At 39.7% G+C, this 20777-nt stretch overlaps 1 protein-coding gene across 1 annotated transcript in view; it reads left to right on the top strand.

Annotated features, from left to right (window-relative positions):
* The window catches only part of LOC136876089 (esterase E4), a 147289-nt gene that overhangs the window by 67905 nt on the left and 58607 nt on the right, over positions 1–20777 (top strand). Inside the window, exon 2 of the mRNA XM_067149744.2 lies at positions 17075–17218. Coding sequence (XP_067005845.2) covers positions 17075–17218 — 144 coding nt within the window. The remainder of the gene's footprint in view (positions 1–17074; positions 17219–20777) is intronic.

Here is a 20777-nt window from a genome sequence, read left to right as displayed (position 1 = left end):
TGCCATCCACCCTCGTCGGAGGGTCTGCCTCACAAGGGCTTCAATAGGCTAGCAATAGCCACACGAAATTATTGCTATTTGCTTTACGTCGCAGCGACGCAGATAGGTCTTATGGGGACGATGGGATAGGAAAGGGCTAGAAGTGGGAAGGAAGCGGCCGTGGTCTTAATTAAGGTACAGCCCCAGCATTTGCCTGGTGTGAAAATGTGAAACCGCGGAAATCCTTCTTCAGGGCTGCCGACAGTGGGATTCGAACCCACTATCTCCCGGATGCAAGCTCACATCTGCGCGCCCCTAACCGCATGGCCAACTCGCCCGGTATTATTATTGTTAGCATGGTTGGTGGATCAGCAGAGGTGAAAGAAGGTACTGGGGTGAATGGGTCTAACTACTTTGTCAAGAAAGAATTTAAACAGAAATGGAAGGTTATATTCTTTGAACAGCAACAAGTTAACAAATCCTCACTTCATGAGATAACAATTACATAGCAAATTAAAAACAAGATTCAGAAAAAAAAATCAGATTTTAAGTCTCTAACACCTTTCGGCTTCAAGCCCTTAGTTTTACAATTTCTGAGTGGTAGCTCAAAACCCAAATTTTGTTTCAAGAGCAGAAATACCCTAATACGCGGAGCCCTTGCTCCTCATTACAAGATCAGGCCTCCCAGAAGCACGTTTACAATACATAAAAGAGCTGACCCGCTCTCAATTTTTTGAGCCTATTAAAGGCCATACCAGGCTTTACCATTAATTGCCCTCAAGGCACAACTTACAAAATGATACGGGGTTATCTTGTACCCAACCTACTGGGCCTTAGCAGAAAAAGAACAGGTTAAGTAAATGGCCCGACATACAAAAGGAACGGAGGCGTGAATTTGCACTCCTACATGAAACTTCTTAAAACCTAAAAGGCACTAGGCCAATGAAACGGGCTATTCCCAAATGATGGAGGTGACCCGTATAAGAAAGAAATCTGAACATTACGGAAGAAAAGAAATTCTGTTACCAAAACGTAGTCGCCTCAAACCAAAATGAAGGAGAGCTCGAGAGGGTAAATCACTCTCTATCCCCGAATTACAGTCACAAATTTACTTAAGTTTTTACATAAGCTGGTAGAAATTTACATATTTATAGAGATGGGTTACATGGTGAAGGTTTCGGACCATTCCCGCGGGTTAAACTGCTGAGCTAGCAAGAAATAAAGATGTTAAATGGCCATTACCTTATTGAAGACCTGCTCTCAGATGAAAGAGGCGCTTCGCGCCTCCTGCGTCACGTCCACGCTCTTAGTTAGATGTTGATGAAGTGACCGAGAGGTAAGAAAATCAGCAGTATATAAACCCTCGGGGAATGTTCGAGACCTTTCATGAATAATCAAGCCACACCCTCTTACTTTATTGGTCAGTCTTGAAAGTACACTCAAAATCGAAGAAGTAAGAGACGATTGGTCAAAAATTAATTACAGAAATTCTGGATTGGCTAAGTTCAAAACTGGCGGAAAGAAAAGATAAATATTGCCAACCCACAAATGAAAGAACGAAATTTAGTAAAAAAAAAACTTATTAGTACAAAATTTCTTCAAGAAAGTTCCTTTACTTCGCACCAGGGTGCATGATCATAATTTTTAGGCAGTGACATCTGTGAGAGAATGTACAAACTTCTTGATAAAATAGTAAACAAAAACACGTCGAAATTCACACAGTGACATCTTCAGAGGAAAGGTTTAAGTAGGTCCAGTTTTAAGTTCACTGTTTCTCCTGTAGAGGAGTACTTGAAGGCGGAAAATTCAAATGTGCGGCGTAGAGATGTACCACCCGGTACAATTATTATTATTATTATTATTATTATTATTATTATTATTATTATTATTATTATTATTATTATTATTCATTCAATTTCGCTAATCGGCTAACTAGGGACCACGATAAGCCTCACTTTACATTCTGGCATTTGTTCGTCTTTCGCTTGATCCACATCGTCTTCATTAGCTCACTGTGTTTAGCACGACGTTCTTCTGTCCATTTAGCACCAGTTGCCCGTTTTTCGTCCCAGAAAGTCCCAAAAGTCTTGATGGCTGCTCTGAAAAGATTTCGGTCTTGTGCATCTTCTGCTTGTAGGCCCAGTTCTTTAAGATCTTTCTTGACATTAACGTACCGTGGCATTGCCGTTTTTGGTTTTGCGTCAAATATACTGAAGATACGTTTCGTCCATCGAGAGTCGATCATCCGTCGTATATGACCGTAGAAGCGAACTCTGCCTTTACGCATTGTGTCCGTGATCTTCTCTATCTTAGAGTATATTTCTTGCCTGGATTTTCTAATGTATATGCCATTTTTGTAGTTTGGACCAAGTATGGTATGTAAGATCTTTCTTTCTTTCCTAAATCCGCAAGCAAACATTTCTCGGACAGGATAAGGCATTCAGATGCATACAGTGATACTGGTTTGATGACAGTGTTGTAGTGACGAATTTTTGTGTTCAGGGAAAAGCACTTTTTGTTGTAAACGTTGCGAGTGGTTTGGAAAGTGACTTCCATTTTCTTGATTCTTGCTGCTATGGCCTCTTTGTCAAGTCCATTTTGCTGAATCCATTCCCCAAGGTATTTAAATTTACTAACACGGTTTATCATTCCATATTTGGTGTTTAGTTGTGCTGTATCATCTTTGATATTCGACATTACTTCTGTCTTTTGAAAGGAAATTTGTAAACCTGTTTGTTCTGCTACTTCCTTCAACACATTGATCTGTTCTGTTGCACTTACGAAATTTTCTGCCATAAGGGCTATATCATCAGCGAACGCTAAGCAGTCTATTTCCACTCCATTTTTCTTTGTCCCAATCCTTACGGGTTTGTAAAGGTTTCTTTCTTTTAACGTCTTTCGCCACTCCTGTATTACCTTCTCAAGTACGCAGTTGAACAAAAGAGGTGACAGCCCATCTCCCTGTCGAACGCCTGTCTTGATCACAAAGGGTTCAGAGAGACATCCTTGGAATTTTACTTTGTATTTGGTATTAGTTAGTGTTGCCCTTATTATCGCCAGCAGTTTCTCATCGACTCCCATTTCTGCAAGGCTATTAAGCAACACATCACGGTCGATGGAGTCGTATGCTTTCCTGAAGTCTACAAATGTAGATACATAGGTTCGACCTCTCAGCATATGGTATCTTATTATGGTTTTTAGGTTAAGTATTTGTTCTGCACTTGATCGGCCTTTCCGAAAACCTGCTTGGTATTCCCCGAGTTTGTGCTCAATTTGCTGTTCTAGTCTTTCAAGGATGGATAGTGACAGGATTTTGTAGGCTACTGGCAGAAGAGAAATTCCACAGTAATTGTTCACATCTCTTATATTTCCTTTCTTGTGTAAAGAATGGATCAAGGCTAGCTTCCAGTCCTCTGGTAGTTGTTCTTTTTCCCATATATCTACAATGGTTTGGTGTAGGATGTCAATTGCTTCTTCCGGGGCATGTTTCCACAGTTCTGCAATCATGGAGTCTTCACCAGGAGCCTTGTTATTTTTCAGTCTCTTTATGTGGCGTTTGATTTCATCGCGATTTGGTGGAGAAGATGGCAGGTTTTGGCTCACTGGTTTGTTTGTTTTGATGGGGTTGGCTGGTTTTTCACAGTTTATTATTATTTCCTGCTCCATGGCTAAATGCTGGTTTTTAGTATAATTTGTTAAATCCTCTGGCTTAGAGGCTGAGTGTTTGTGCCGTCTTGAACATTAGAATTCATCTTAAGCCTTTAGCAGACAGGCGCTGGTCGCCTATTGGGCGTCAACTCGAAAGACCTTAACTAGGCCTCTCCAGAGGCCACAGACTATATTATTATTATTATTATTATTATTATTATTATTATTATTATTATTATTATTATTATTATTCAGTTGATTAGGCCATCTTAGGACCACGTGAAACAGTTTTCTTTATCTTGTCTTCCCAAAACTTCTTCATCCTTTCTTGGTGTTTTCTTTCTTCCGTCTATTCACTGCCTGATTTCTTCTTGGCTTTCGCAGAAATTCATCATCAAATATTGCTTTCCTCAATTCTTTTTTGTGTGTTCTTTTTTAACGTTAAGAAGTTCCAAAAACTTCTTCGACTTCTTTGAAAAATGTTTGTTTATATTTTCTTATTTGCTGTAACCGTACTACAGGGTTACAGATTCCATTCAGTATTTATTATTATTATTATTATTATTATTATTATTATTATTATTATTATTATTATTATTATTATTATTATTATTATTAACCTGATTCATTAGATTTTATATTCTGTTTCTCATAATTTAGACTGTAATAATTTAGTATCACGCATATTATTGTATTTAATCATAGGTTAAATGAATTTTGTTTGTAATTATTCTGTATATTAATAAGTGAGATTTGTTGGTTTCAAATAGTCATGCTGTGGCTTGTAACTCTGGCCAGATGAGCTGGCATAGTATTTTGCAATCGAGGCTATGTTTAACCAAGAATGTATTGAGCAAGTAGGTTTCCCGCTGACACATGCAAGGTAGTCATCCGTAGTCCACATGGGCAAGCTTATACGACTCATGACTGATGACATCAGTGCGTGGGCACGTGATTTTGACCAAGTGTCTGTATTCGCCAGCTACGGTATGTTGAGGTGGAAGGGATGACCAGAGAGTAGGGAGAAGAGTGGTCATCACGAGGTTATAAAAGTCGATGCACCGGTGGTGTGAGCTATCAAATGGATTGAAGAAGTGAAGGAAGAGTGATGGTCAGTGGTCTTAGAGTGGTGGTCAGAGCTAAGAGGTGTGTTTGAAGAGGTTTTGGAATCATCGAAGGGGTCTACGAGTGGTGGTTGTATCTGAGTAGAGACTGGTACTATGCTGACAGTGAAACATCATTTACTTGTGAGGATGGACTTCACAAGGTGTTTCCATAATATTTTCCAATTTATTACAATCTATTAAGTGAATGTAACTACATTGGAGCTTACTACACTCTTACGGGGACTGTAGGTCAACTCCCAGTTACATAAGAAGGTAACAGCAGACAGCTCCCGACTTCAGCTCATTGGTTTTTACAGGAATTTTAAGTTCAACAGCAGTGTGAGCAGACATCAGGTAATTAAAGCATCAGCAATGTTATGCATTAATAACATGAAGAAGAATGAAATCAGCGGCGATATCATATTTCACTTCAAGTTCATGCCAATAGCTTTCTTTGTTTAGATTAAATTTTCTCTTTGATTGTAACAGCAAATCTCACAATATATATATATTTTTTTTGTTAAATTAAAATATGTCAATGCTTGTTCATTGTGATGTAAATTATAGTCATAAACTCAGTTTTATTTTAATTATAATAAGTGATTCTATTTCCAAGTACAATCCTCAATTGTGGAAATGCAACCGTAATCTAATATTGTCCTGATCCATATCCCTGTATATTGCCAGATGTGTGAGTTTATCACCTCACGCCTTAAGATAATTGAGATAAGAGGTATGCTCTACAGTTTTTTTTTTTTTTTAAAGCAACTGGTGCTCAAACAAATGTTATGTATATTGTGTGAAAGAGATGAAGGTATAAGAATAGTGGCTGGAGTAGTCACATTGCATAGTGTTCAAAAATGTGTTTTGTTAATCTGTCTTTGTCCATTCTGTACCGGTGAGCAAAGAATATTAATCTTCATTTTCTGAAAGCATGACATATTTTTCTGAGCTTTATATAAATCTTGTTCTGGTCTCGATTTGTATAGTTATGCCATTCTCCGAAATAGATTCTATAATTATCCTTATGTTTCCATTTTCTGTTTCGCTTTTTCTTCTGTCTGAGACTATTCAAACACTCCGTTGCATATAAAGCTACTGGAAGGATTTTAGTTTTGTTCGTGTTTCAATTGACTATTCCTGGATACTGACTTCTTATTGTATATTATTATTATTATTATTATTATTATTATTCCTAACCCGCCTGGCGGCCATGAGCCTTAAGGCGTCAAGTCTGTTTGGTCTGATGCCGTTGTTAGGTGGTTCGAGTTACATTGGTGGAAAAAAAGAAATCACCATCAGAATATTGGCCAGCAGGGTAGGAGAAATGGTGGTTTACAATTTCTAACGACTAGATTGCTTGCCAAAAGCCTGGGTTAATTTCCAAATGTGTCCACATTATTCATACAGACTCTGTTTGTGATTCGTCCGTAGGATGGGGACGTACAGCCTTGACTGGACCCCTCAGTGTTATTAGACAGGAGCAGGCTATGTGCCAGCACCGGGTTTCATCCTCTTTTTATCTCGCCACCACCACCACCACCACCACCAGACATGCAGGTCGCCCATGGGAGTCACAATAGAGACCTTCACCAGGCCTCTCCGGAGGCCACACGACATCAATCAATCAATCAATCAATCAATCAATCAATCAATGCAGAATTGCTGCTGTATGCTTAGGAAATGATATTGAGGTTGAGTTCAGGAGACTTAGCAGGCACCGATCTTCTCCCCTAAATGTCTTACAGAGGAAAATAGAGGTGTAAAGCTGTTACATAGTGAAACGAATGTGATATGGGCCCGCGTGCCAAAATAAAAATTCGGGGCCCCTCTCAAATAAAATATAAAACCTATAAATAATATTAATTCAATTACAGTTGGTAGAAGCAATACAATATATTTTCAAGTTATATAAACAAAGGTTTTATTCGTTATTGTAAGATTATTATTAAAATAATGGTTAATCGGTTTCATTTGACAGCCTCCGTGGTTTAATGGCTGAGCTAACCATTAACCACATAGATGTTCGTACTTTAATTGGTTTCATTTTTTCAGTAACTACAAAACTATGCTCTGTCTCAATTATAATAATTTATGGAAAAAAATGAGAACAAAATTAAATAAAAAATGTTCATATATTTTTTTAAAAATATCAAACCGCACAACTGGTAATCTTAATCCATTATTAACTTTGCGCAGAGGGAGATGGTTCGAAAATGAATTGACTGATTGCTACTAAATCAACTTAGGCTATTAACATTATGCATTCTTGTCGAGTAATAATATGTGACAAAAGTTGAATGTTCAGCAAAATTTGTGCATAATACGATCTCACGAGCACTACAAATCACATCAACAAAGTATCGAGTATCATTTTCGAACTAAAATATGCTATTTTGGTACCAATTTTCATTACCGTAATAACTTGGTGGAGGTCGCTTGTGAGGAGCGTGTCACGGTATTGCGAGATATGGCAAGGGCGAGCATTATTTACAGCTGTGCTCTGTTACAGCCATTATAATAAACTGCTGCTAGATGCAACCAAGTGGCAATTCTACGCACAAACTGTAAAAAAACAAAAAACCCCCACATTTTTTCAGACTGATTTTATACAAAACCACCCTAATTATTTCCGTGCAGAGTGACATTAGGCTATATACACAGTTCATAAAAAATAGGGGGGGGGGAGCATGTTTTGTAACGTCTGGTATGTGAACGTTAATTTGGTAGATGGGGTTCCAATGGTCATACGCATACTTTGAGACCTTAGCTATGTAGGGTATGTCAAATCAAAGTTATGCTCCATCTGTAGACGTAGTCATGCATTAAGCTGTCAAGTGACCTCCCAAAACAAAATGAATAGCAGTGCGTCCGTGTGTCTTTGTAAGGTACACAGACTACTGCAGTCATTTGAGCACGTTGTACGTCAAGCACCACATCCCATGAGACATCTTAATGCAAGGGCCGTCACTTTGATCCAGGAAGGATGGACTTTTCGTCGTGTTGCTGGGGATCTCAATGTCTCTCCGTCAGTTATTCAACGCTTGTGGAATCACTACAGTGAGACAGGCCAGTTCACAAGGAGGATTGGACAAGGTCGTGGACGCATGACAACCCCACAGCACGACCGATATCTGACCCTCTGTACATTGCAGCGTCGTTCAGCAACTGTCAGAGAACTGCAAAAAGTCCTCGGTAGGGTCACTGGAGTCACGGTGTCTGAACAAACAGTAAGGAACAGGTTAAGAGAAGTGTCCTTACAATCCAGACATCCTGTTCGAGTGCCCCATTTAATGCAGCAACATCATGCAGCTCTCCTTCTGTTTGCCCGTACCCACGTCAACTGGCAACTTTGCCAATGGAGACCCGTGTTGTTCACAGACAGCCCAGATTTCCTCTGACACAGTGTGATGGGATGTCAACAAGTATGGAGACGCCGTGGTGAGCAGTACGTGCCAAATGTTGTCCAGGAAGGGGACCAATTTGGGCAAGGTTCAATGATGGTGTGGGGTGGCATCAGTTTTGATGGCCGTTCGCCCTCTGTGTTAATCTTACCACTGCGGTGTACATCAAGCAGATACTGCTACGGCATGTTTTGGTTGTTGCATACAGCGTTGGCCCTGAATTTGTACTCATGCACGACAATGCCAGGGTTCATGTAGTGCGCATCACCTGAGCTGTCTAGCGAGAACTGGACATTCAAGAGATGGAATGGCCAGCAGTGAGCCCCGACCTTAATACCATTGAACCTGTGTGGGATGGGCTTGACAGAAGTGTTCGTGTGCGTCCTGTTCCACCACTTACTCTCCAAGACCTCGAACAGGCCCCCATTAAGGAATGGGACCTGATACCGCAACGTGACCTCCGTCAACTTATACGGAGCATGCCACATAGGTACCAAGCTGTGATAAATGCTCGTGGAGGACATACACCATACTGAAGCTCTCCAACTGTGATAAACATCCACCCTGGAGGACTGTGATCAACTTTGTTTTTGCTCCTATTTGGACATTTCCGTTTGTGTTCTGAAAATGAATGCAATCCATCGATGTTTTTTTGTATACTTCAACAGTAAAGAACAAAGGTTTAGTTGGTAATATATCTGGGTGTGAGGTATTGTTTTATGGAACATGGCATACGTTCAAAAACATGTTCACCTAATTTTTTTGAACTGTGTATATAGCCTACTAGCTGTTGTACCTGTGCTTCGCTACGCAATTCTACATTATATGCAGAATTCTAGGTTAGGTAGTGTACACTGTGTACATGTTGTGAGCAAGATTGTGTAAAATTGCATAGTTCTTAACGTTACCCTAGAAACGCGATGGGGAAGTCACTAAACTTCTTTTCTCATATGAACACTGGGCTAGGGAATTTTTGTTGTAATGGTAGGCCTGCTTGCCTACCATCAGTCACAATCAGATTGGGAGTTTTCATTATAATGGCAGATACTCACTCTCCACCTGCCTTCTAACATCCTCAAAAAGACTGTCTTAGTGGAACTCCCAACTGAAGTGAACGTAGGTAATTAATGACGTCAGTAGGAATGGCATGATTAAAAACAATGCTTTCATATGAAATACTTAATCAAATGAAAAACCACACATTTTGTCACTTTTAACGAACAGTATTACGCTGCCGATCTAACAGTCCAAAGTTCCAGAGCTGGAATGACCAAGCCGCAGACAGCTGTGATATGTGAACACCCTTCGTCATTTTTTGGCGTGTGGGGGTCCCAGTGTCCCAGGGCAAAAACTATGCCCTTTTACCAATCTGTTTCCTAGGAGTACCCGATGAGTTGGAAAATCCAAATTCACTACACTGGCAGCTGAAAAATCTATCTGACTTGGAGGCAAATTTTTCCTCCAAGCCAGAGAAGAAACCCCCTCTTTACTGCTAGTTAGGAACAAAACGAATGTAGAATTTAATTAAAGTGAAGAGGAGGAAGCTTTTCTTAAGAAACGGCTCTTTTCAGGGTTGAATTTTTGATTCATTAAGTGAATTGTGGTGTTATAGTTTGGAATAGGCCTAAATTGTAATTCTAGACCAGGTACTACTACTACTACTACTACTACTACTACTACTACTACTACTACTGCCACCACTACTATTACTACTACTAAGTGAGCCTCTGCCTTAAGTGTGCACACTGCTCATTCAAAACAGTGCATCAGAGTAGGGATCAAATATCTGGAATACTATGATGAACCCATGTTACGTACCAGCAGTATCAGAAAATGTATGAACCCGAGGAATGGCATTTTTAAAAAATGCTATTTGTTCGGGGCGTCGACCCATGTGGATCTTTTGCCCCTAAGAGGAATGGCATGCTAAAGAAGAAAGTTTTCTAACTCCCCAGCTATTTCCCGCCAGTATTCTGTCAGGCTGTTATACTCGGTACGCAGCAGTAATCCCATCTATAGGAGTTGAGTGGCAGCATAAGAGACAAAGAACACCACAACAAACAATGGTCAGTGTAATGTTATTGTTGATAAATGTTATGCACTTGCGATATTGTAGGCCTTCACATTTAGTTTTCTTCCGACTCTGAAATACCACTCTTATCATAGTCGGTACGGTAAAACTAAATAAAACATAAATGATAGGAAATTGTATTCACTGTAACTTTTGTTACGTAGAACTTTTCGGTAGGACCAATAACATAGGTATTTAAAAATTAAATTTTAGGCGCCTTCCCCTAAACTACAATTTCATCCAGGGTGAATACAATTTTTTTATAGCTTTGACTGTTGTTTATTATTCTCCGACTCTATATACCAATTTCCATTAAATTCTGTTACCCTATTTTCTCATGGCTCAGAGTTGTTACGGACTTAGCAATGAAAATACAAGATACTCTATAGGCTTTTGGGCTTATGCCGTGTCAAGAAAATAAGGTGAAATTCTTTACGTTTCGCAGCGTCATCAGAAGAAAATCTCGACTGTCCACGACAAAGGCTTCTTAAACAATGACTTTTTGAAATGTAGACGTTATAATAGAAGTGGAAAAGGTACGTTCATTCGTCACCAGATGGCTCCCCGGACGTGGCACAGCGCTAGCGTTCGAAGCAGAAGCTGACAGAACCATGAGAAATCAGTCTAAGAGGATCACATAGCATGTGTACGTAACATATGGCATTGACAGGTATATGACATTGACACAAGCCTGGAATGAAACATCTGGCGATGAGGAACATACAAATTTGGAAAACACAGAGATGTAATAGCAATAGTGAAAGGACAGGGAAGGGAACTGCCTACGTAAATCCTTAATGGCTGGCAACCAGGTATTACTTAAGTAATAGCCAGTGTCAATGTTGGATTTTTTTAGGATTTCTACATATTTTCACAGCTTCCCATATAATCCTGGACCTGTAGTGTCTCGTGTGGGTAAAAGCTCGAGCATCTTGGAACATGACATCATGACCCGACGACAGAGCGTGCTCACCTATTGCCGATTTGTCTGGCTGGTTGAGACGAATATTACGTTCATGTTCCTTGATATGGGTACCAATGGACCGGCATGTTTGGCCGATGTATACCTTACCACAAGTACAGGGAATTTCATATACCCCAGGATGTAAAAGACGGGGACAATTTGTCCTTGGTTTTACTCAGACTGCGAGCAATTTTAGTGGCAGTGCCAAACACGGTTTTTATATTGTGTTTGTGGAGGATCTTGGCAATTCGATCTGTGGTGTTACGAATGTAAGGCAAGTAGGCAGTTCCCTTCACTTCTTCCTTCTGTGAGCTTTGCTTGGTCGTTTCTCTGGGATGCAGGGCTCTATGAATCTGCAAAACCCTGTAACCATTACCCTTGAATGTGATTTTGAGCGTGTCCATCTCCACCTGGATATTTGATGGCTCACAAATTTGTGTCGCCCTCTTGGCGAGTGTCGTGAGAATGCCTTGTTTTTGTGCTGGATGGTGGTGAGAATCTGCACGAAGATAGCGATTTGTGTGGGTAGGCTTACGACAGACGATATGTCCTAAGGAGCTGTCCAGTGTCTTTCTTACTAGAACATCCAAGAAAGGAAGGCATCCGTCTGACTCCATCTCCATAGTGAATTTAATTGAAGGATGTTGCTGATTTAGGTGGTTTAGAAATAGATGAAGTTTCTCAGGACCTTCTCTCCAGACCACAAATGCATCATCAACATACCTCAACCATATCATGGGTTTGACAGGCGCCAAAGCAATAGCCTCCTCCTCAAAATGCTCCATAAAGAAATTAGCCACTACGGGCAAAAGTGGACTTCCTATGGACTTCGTAAAAATTCCCACCCCACAAGAAATAGCTGGAAGTGGCAAAATAGCCTAGTGGATAGGTTTTACAGTACTTGTGATTAGGACCAGGAATAACATCATTCGCAAACTAGCCGGCACAACATGGGATGCTGATGCAAGTACTCTTCGTGTGGCAAGCCTTGCACTGGTCTACTCTGTTGCTGAATACTGTGCACTAGTATGGTATAGAAGTGCTCATGTCCCCAGAGTGGATACTCAGCTCAATGAGACATTAAGGATCATAACAGGCACATTAAGATCAAGTATACCTCCTCCACAACTGAGAAGACAACAAGCTGCTGCTCAAACTTGGAAAACTTACATCTGTCCTGACTTTAAACACCTTCCAATTCACTTAGTACTGAGTAATCCACCAACCATGCATCTGAAATCCAGGAAGCCTATTTGGGATGATAAAATTATTAAGCAGCCCGGGCCTTTCAACATCAGCAAAGTCTGGAAGGAAGGGTGGAGAGATTTCTCATCATCTCATCAAATCCAATTAGATGATCCTTCCCATCATGTTCCAGGAACTGATCTACCAAGAGCCACGTGGTGCCAACTAAACCATGTACGAACTGGTCCTGGTAAGTGCAAAGCAACGCTGCACAAATGGAGATGGCTAGATTCACCTGCTTGCAATTGCGGAGCTCAAGAACAGACGACGAACCACATCATTCGGGAGTGTCCACAGCGTAGCTTCACAGGTGTTTGGGAAGAGTTCATGAAAGTGTCAGGTCCAACGCTTTCCTGGCTGAAGAGTCTTGATATTCATTTTTAATTTATTACGTACATACTGTATTTGGTTAAATAATGTAGATCATTTGTTCCATACGAAATACATATACATTAGTACCACTATATGAGCAACACCATGGGTGAGCAACACCATGGTTCTGCCTTGCCTATGATTAGTACACACTATGTGAGGAACACCACGGGATAGTACGAGTCCCTGTGGTCAGTACACTGATGTGATGAACACCATAGGTTTGTGTTGCCTGTAAATGGCGCCGCAATGTGAGAAACACCATTGGTCTGTGTTACATATGCGCATTACATTACCTGCGAGTAGTACCATAATGTGTGGAATGGGCCGATGACCTTCGATGTTAGGCCCCTTAAAACACCAAGCATCATCATCATCTCAGTGTGTGGAATACCGCGAGTCTATGCTACTTTCGATTAGTACCGCAACATGTCAAATACCGTGGTTCTATTTTCCTAGTGATAAGTAGCTACTATTATGAGGGGGCAATGACTTGAATTTTGGACCCCTTTAGACTACAAGCATCATCTATTTAGTATTTATTGTGCTTTAGAAGGAATTCTTTTGGTCAGTTATACTATTGTTTAACGTTAGTTTCGGGGAATGTAGGGCATTGCGGGTCGGATCCACTGATTGTTTTAAATTCATATCCATCCATTGATTCTTCGTCCTCACGTTTTGAATTCTGGTCAGTGGAGGATTTTGGACTTATAAATAAATTGTCATTACATTTCATCTCATTTTGTACCATTAGGGGCCAATGACATAGATGTTAGGCACTTTTAAACAAGAAGCATTATCATCATCATCATTTCATTTGTCAGTCATTAATCATTGCCCCAGAGGAGTGCGAGGGACTTTGGCAGCCGGCATAATTACTATCCTTGCTGCTAGAGTGGGACATCATGCATTTAATTCCTGACCTAGTCGAATGACTGAAAACAGGCTGTGGATTTTCATTCATTTTTTAACACTGAATGCATCACCGGAGATTTTTACATGCCATCGTTGTACGACATGGAGTAAAGAATGGACTTTTTCCTGCTCTTCAAAAGTCCAGCTACTTCTGCCAGGTTTGAACCCATGATCTTGGATTCAGAGGCTAACACACTACCACTGATCATCTGATAGTGAGAGAATAGAAATGCTTCAAATTTTTGCAAACAGGTACATAATGTTGAGTTCTAGGGTTATTTTATAATCCAATATGTCCACCATGGTATGTTATACATCTGTAAGCCGTATGACCTATCTGCACACAGATAAAACTTGTTTCCCTCCCAATGCCCCACTCATGGAATTCACCTTGACCCTCCTCCCCTCAGAATGGGATATATCTAAATGACCTGCACTATAGCATGTTAATGAGCATACTTAACCTTGCACTGGACGTTACATAATAATCAAAGGACTAATTTTGTTTTACATTTTGATAACATTATAACTTCTGTCTGTAAATATATGAGAATGACTTAACAAAATAATGTATCAGGAAGTATTAGATCTTCTGGTTTGGATCATTAATTTAGAGACTGATCTGATGTAACATTCCTTACTAAACTTTCCATATATATGTGATTATTACAGCCTACATCTACTATTTTAATTTCTTCCCATGAACTTGCCTTTTTTTAATAGAAAATAACTTAATTTGGAAGGACACAGATGAAACCAAAATTCATGATGTACATGACAGTTATTGGAGGCTTTATAATTGAGACAGTTCATCTGAAAGGATGTGGGTTAAGTTTCCCATCACAAGGATGAACACTTTAGAAATTAGACATTCACCTCTGACAAGACAAATGATCCTGAGGAACAGTCAGTCAAGCAAAAAAGAAAATGAGCCCCTCGTATTCAATAAGTTCTTCACAGGTACACTTTTAACAGAAACAGTTGAACGTATAGATAGAATATTTGTTGGGGGTATCCACAGGGTTTGTATCTACATGGGAGGTAAATTATATATTGGTAATAATTAAAATTAAGTCTGATAGAATATTAAATGTGAGGAATATACAATACCATGCACTTGTTCTCATTTTCCTTTTTGAGCAACTGTACACTCAGTCTACATCAAAACTGAGCACCTGGTTAATCGCTTTGTGCACTCTTTGAGGGCCCTCATGACCTGTTTAGAAATGGCTCTGACTTTTGATGCAATACTTATTAATTTCAAAAGATCTCTCTCTCTCTCTCTCTTTTGTTTTCTTTTACAAATATCTGCTCACCAAGAACTTTGGTTTGATAATTTGTATTGAAATATTTAACAAATGCATCTTGTGTATCAATTACTATTTTAATCTTGGTCTAGTTTTTTATAAACTTAAGTTAAAGACATTTCTAGCTTTTGTGAACATGATAAAATCTCTTTTTATTGGTCAGATTAATTAATATTTTATTTTCAAATTACGTCTGATGGCTGTGGTCATTAAGGCATCAAGTTTATACGGTCTGTCACCGTGGTTAGCTGGTTTGAGTCCCGTTGTTTGAAAAACATTTCACCATTAGAATGTTGGCCAGCAGAGTAATACAATTTCTAATCACTAGATTGCAACACAAAAGCCTGGATTCAATTCCAAACCTCTCCATATATAGTGAGGACATACGACGCAGTTCATGGTGATTTGTCCGTCGGATGGAGAAGTTAAGCTTTGAGCAGACACGACACACTACGAAGTTTCATCTCACTTCATACCTCAACCATTAGAGCAAGGCCTCTCAGGGTGCATGCACCAGTGCATTGCACGGTGCAAGATGCAAAAGACGACTTCGCTTGGTCGACTAGAGTGTAGACCCCACTCCTCGATATGGAGCAATAGTGCTGTCTCTCTCTTTCCCCATTCCTGTCTCGCTCGCTCCGCCTGTCTCCCTCTTCGTCGCTTGCTCCGTAGTGCTCCAAATCCGAGCCAAGCTTAGCAGAATCACCCCGAGACAACGCGCTGGTCCAAGCCGAGCCGAGTGCGACGGATGCACTGTGCACAGGACCTCTGCACCTCAGTTTGCACGCGTGAGATTTTGGGCGTTTGAGAGGCCCTGCATTAGAGAAATGTGACTTGTTGTGGGGTGGGGGAGGAGGGGGGGGAGAGAGAGAGAGAGAGAGACACACACACACACACACACACACACACACACACATACACTATTTTAATGTTAAGTCATACTTGACCAAAGGATGGTATAAAAGCTAACAATATAATTGTCTTAACCATTATCTAAGTATTGATCATAATGTTTTGTAATGATGATGATGCCAAGTGATCGGTTATTTTGGACTTCCTATCCTTAAAAATATTTTCTTGTTAAATGAAATTTTAAGGTAACAAGTTTTGTGTGTTGTAAGTTGTCAAAATACAAAAGAATGTTAATAGTGTGGCCACTTTGCTATTGGTCAGTCATACCTACAACCTCTTCACTCCTTCCTAAAATTCCCTGTTAAGTGGTTCCAATTGTGTTGTTGTCAGGGTGAAAGCATTAGTTGTGCAGACAACATGCTCCAGATATCTTTCCTTTTTTTTTCTCAGAATCCTTTGTTTTCACAAGAAAAATTAAGATTATTGTATTTTTTGTATAAGACAAACAGTTTGCTGTAGCCAATGTGAGTTAATATTCATCATTTTTTAAATTTTTAGAATGATGAATTAAAGTCTCTTCTAAGCAATTTTTGAGCAATATTGAATTTTTCTTGCATCATATTTCCAGTGACATAAAAATGCCATATTTCGGTATCTTTTAGGGTACATGTGCATGCATATTTTCAGAGTCATAGAAGTCCGAGCCTTTATCATTGCTAATGAACGTATATTAATGAAGCAATAAGTTAACGTGTTTTCAATTGCTATAATAATTTTTCTTTGCAAGCTGCACACACACACACACACACAGAGAGAGAGAGAGAGAGAGAGAGAGAGAGAGAGAGAGAGAGACACACACACACACACACACTTGACCTTATGTGATATGTGCTACCAAAGACAGGAACTTATCTCGCATGGCCTTGCTCACGGACTTTGATACAAGATTCTACAGTATCATTTTTTAAACTGTTTATTGGGAGAGGAAGATAATTGCAGGAAATCAATACATTGTATTGCAAAAGTAATCTCTTACTTAGTAGTAGTAGTTAAATTAATCAGTATAGCAGAGTGTTACTGAGTGATGGCATAAACAACATTGTCAGGAAATCTGCAGGCACCATTAACAACTTACATATACTGACAACAACTATCAGTCACTCGTTTATATTCCCTTATTGAAATTCATGAATGAATGCTATTCTTTTCAGAGTCCACAGCCTCCTCCAAGCTGGAAAGGTGTGAGAGATGCAACCCAAGATTCACCTTTCTGTACACAACGGAATATCTACCTGAGACACGAGCATGTGGCAGGAGAAGAAGACTGTTTGTACCTCAATGTCTATACACCACAGGTAATACTGCTCCTTTGTCCTGCTTCAACTGTTCATGCTTGTATGTCAGAAAGCACCAACATCATGGTCTCCTGTTGTACACATCTACATTTATTCTTCCAACATGTGGCACTCAGAATAAAGTGGAGCAGGTCCACATACACTTTTAGTGAGATATTCATTGTTTTAGAAACAATGAACTAGAAAAACCAGTAATGCACTTTTTTACATCTAATGTGTATAAACACAAAATACTCTTTTTCCTATACCATAATGTGCTACGGCTTTGGAACCAAGCTTTGCACTCAGGAGAGGAGTGGGTTTGAACTCTACTGTTGGCTGTCCTGTGAACCATTTTCTTTGGCTTCCCATTTTCACTTCTGGGAGAGTTTCTATTCATAGGGCACAGTTGATTCCTTCCACTTTGTTACCCAATTTCATTCACCATCATTCATTTCATCCTCACAGCTCCTCAACTGAAGTTGGCAACATGAAGAGCAACCGGTCATAAAATCTTGCAATGTAATGTCATCTTGCCTTATCCCCAACCCTTTAACAGGAAACAGGACTAAGGTGTAGGCATACCTATATCACAAGGATATAAATACCTGAAGGAAGTGTGTGACTGAAATTAAATATTGACAAATAAACCTGCTTCACTTGTATGTTGAAAATGTCAGAATATTTCACATGGCCATTCTGTCAACATACTTCTAAATAATGACTTGCATATGACTCACTTGCTGTACAGTTATAACAATTCTATATCACACTAATTATAAATAATTGTAATAATTTTCTGAAAAAAAAAAAAGCAGTTAATCATACATAATATCATCATTACTCACATGATGAACTTGAACTCTAATAAGCTGTATGACTAGCAGCTACACTGACTGGCAAAATTAACGGTTCACTTGAATTTTCAAAGGAAAAAGCATGTTCCATTGTGAAACATTTGTTTTATTATTTACATTGATTATTTTCAGTTAAAAAAGTGTTGCCAAAAGGTTTCCATTTGAGGGCATTGCTGCAGCGGACTTGCAATGCAGCGCGACTCTGATGAGGGTATATAAGCACGGAGATGTAGACAAAGGGATAAGTGTGGCAATCGTGTCATGCCGAGGTGCATGCGTTAAATGCGGCCGCGTGAACTGTGGCGATGTTATTGCCAAATGTGTCCAAACAGGACCAATGTAATGTTATTCTGTTCCTGGCTGCCAAAGGACAAACACTAGTGGACATCCATTGGAGAATGAAGACTCTGTATGGGGCAGCATGTCCGTCGAAAACCACCGTTGTGGAATGGTGCACCAAGTTCCATGCTGGTCGCATTTTGACAAAAGACTCCTGTCGATCTGGGAGGCCAGCTTTATCAATTATGGACAAAAACAATTGGGCGGTGGATGAGGAGATAGGGTGGACCTGATCTCTCCCCATGCGATTATTATGCCTTTGGTCCCCTCAAAAAGGCCTTGAAGGGTCGACGCTTCCTGTTGGACAAGGATATGCAGCAGGCAATTATGGACTTCTTCATGCAGCAGAACACGGTGTTTTACCACACGGAGATCTTCAATCTGGTGCGTTGGTGAGATGCGTGCCTCAGTGCTTACGGCGATTTTGCCCGATTGGCATCCTGATTCAGGACTGTACGGCCATCGAATGGAAACTTTTTGATCACCCCTTATAATAAAGCAAATGTTCCATAATTTAACATGCTTTTTCTTTTGAAAATTCAAGTGATCCATTAATTTTTCTGGTCAGTGTATTTGACATTATTGGAAGAATCTTGCAAAGAGAATGGTAAACTGGAGGAATAAATAGTCGTAAATCCAGCATGTCCTTCTCTACGTTACTCACTGTAGACAAGCTCCTGATCTGGCAGCGGGAGTACAGTTCTTCCTTTATGTATCTGCTGAATTTATTTTGAGTTACTCTAATTTACTTCAGTTAAAATGTACTTCTGTTTTCATAGTCTATCAAAGTCAGCAGCACCTTGTACTGGAAGTTCTTCATTTAATTTGATTCAGATGATTACTATTCACACTGCATTAATGAAAACATCGGTAATTATTGAGCAAAACTACGAACCGCAAAGTAAACGGCACCGGTTGCTCAGTGAAGTGGACAAAATGGCCATTAGTTCCAGTGTTCTAATAAAGTGCTGCCATCTATAAGCAACCTGTTAATAACACATTCATTTTATTATAGATACACAGCTAAGGGTTGGCCTACCAAATGTATTATAAAGTCACAAACAAGTGTGTATCTGTACAAGTGATGGCTTCATGATGTGATTGATTGTTCCTGATGTTTTTGTGAACTTGTAATTTTTGCAGGTATATATATTTCTGTTTGGTATGATAAGTTGTACCCTAGGTAATTGAACATATTTACTCTTTCTAGTATTGCATTATTTAAACATATTTTGTTAGGGATGGGATCTCTTCCCTTAAAGGCCATTATTTTAGTGTTTTCTATTGAGATAATCATATTAAATTCTGAAGAAACATTACTGATAGATATGAGCTTTTGGGCTTATGCCGCATCAAGAAAATAAGGTGAAACTCTTTACGTTTCACAGAGAACATTGCTCTGCATCTTCGGAAGAAAATCTCGAGTGTTCACGAGGAAGTCTTCTACAATAATGAGAGTTTGAATTTAAGAACGCTATACCGTTGGAGAAATGTAGTGGTATGCTCGTTTGTCACTAGGTGGCTTGCTGTATTGTGGTACAGTGCCCCCAAGTGAGAGCTGATGACAACATTAAGCTCCAATTAAGATGTTCTATCACACCGTGTGTGCTTGAGAAGTATCAGAGAGAACATCAGACGAATCAGGGATGAATGTGGTAGAAGAAATGAGAAAATAGCGGCCACTGCTCAGCCCGAAGGCCTGCAGATTATGAAGTGTTATGTGGTCAGCATGGCATATCCTCTCGGCTGTTATTTTTGACTTTCTAGACAGGGTCCGTCATCTCACCACCAGATGGCTTCTCACATAGGCTGAGTAGACCTTGAACCAGCCCTGAGATCTAGGTAAAAATCCTTGGCCTGGCCGGGAATCGGACCCAAGACTTTTGGGTAAGAGGCAGGCATGCTACCCCTGCATCGTGGGGCTGGCAACATAGACTCGCTATGCACTCTTATATTCTGAGAAGGTAATGATGTTGCTGTATTTGCTCCAAGTCTGATGTTTTATGTTTTCACACCTGTGAGATTAAGAATAGACAAAATAAGATCATCAGACTAATCAAAGGCAATGGGATGATGGAGGAATATAAGTGAAAAATAAATATTGGGCCATCTGGTTGATGATTAAGAGTATCATTTCATCTCCTGGTTGCCATTATCATTAAGGAGTCAAGTCTTTATGATCTTTCACTGTGGTTAGCTGGTTCAAGTTCTGCTGTTGGAAAGATTTTCGTGATCAGGATGTTGGCCAGCTATGTGCTGAAACCAGGTTTCACCTTCTCCCTAACTCATGTTGATGATGATGATGATGATGTTGATAATCAATCAATCAAGCAGTCAATCAATCAATCAATCAATCAATACTGATCTGCATTTAGGGCAGTTGG

Source organism: Anabrus simplex, chromosome 6 (assembly GCF_040414725.1).
Source record: "Anabrus simplex isolate iqAnaSimp1 chromosome 6, ASM4041472v1, whole genome shotgun sequence".
Classification (NCBI taxonomy): Eukaryota; Metazoa; Arthropoda; class Insecta; order Orthoptera; family Tettigoniidae; genus Anabrus; species Anabrus simplex.
The sequence above is the reverse complement of the archived record's forward strand: the minus strand, read 5'-3'. Positions and strand labels throughout refer to the sequence as shown.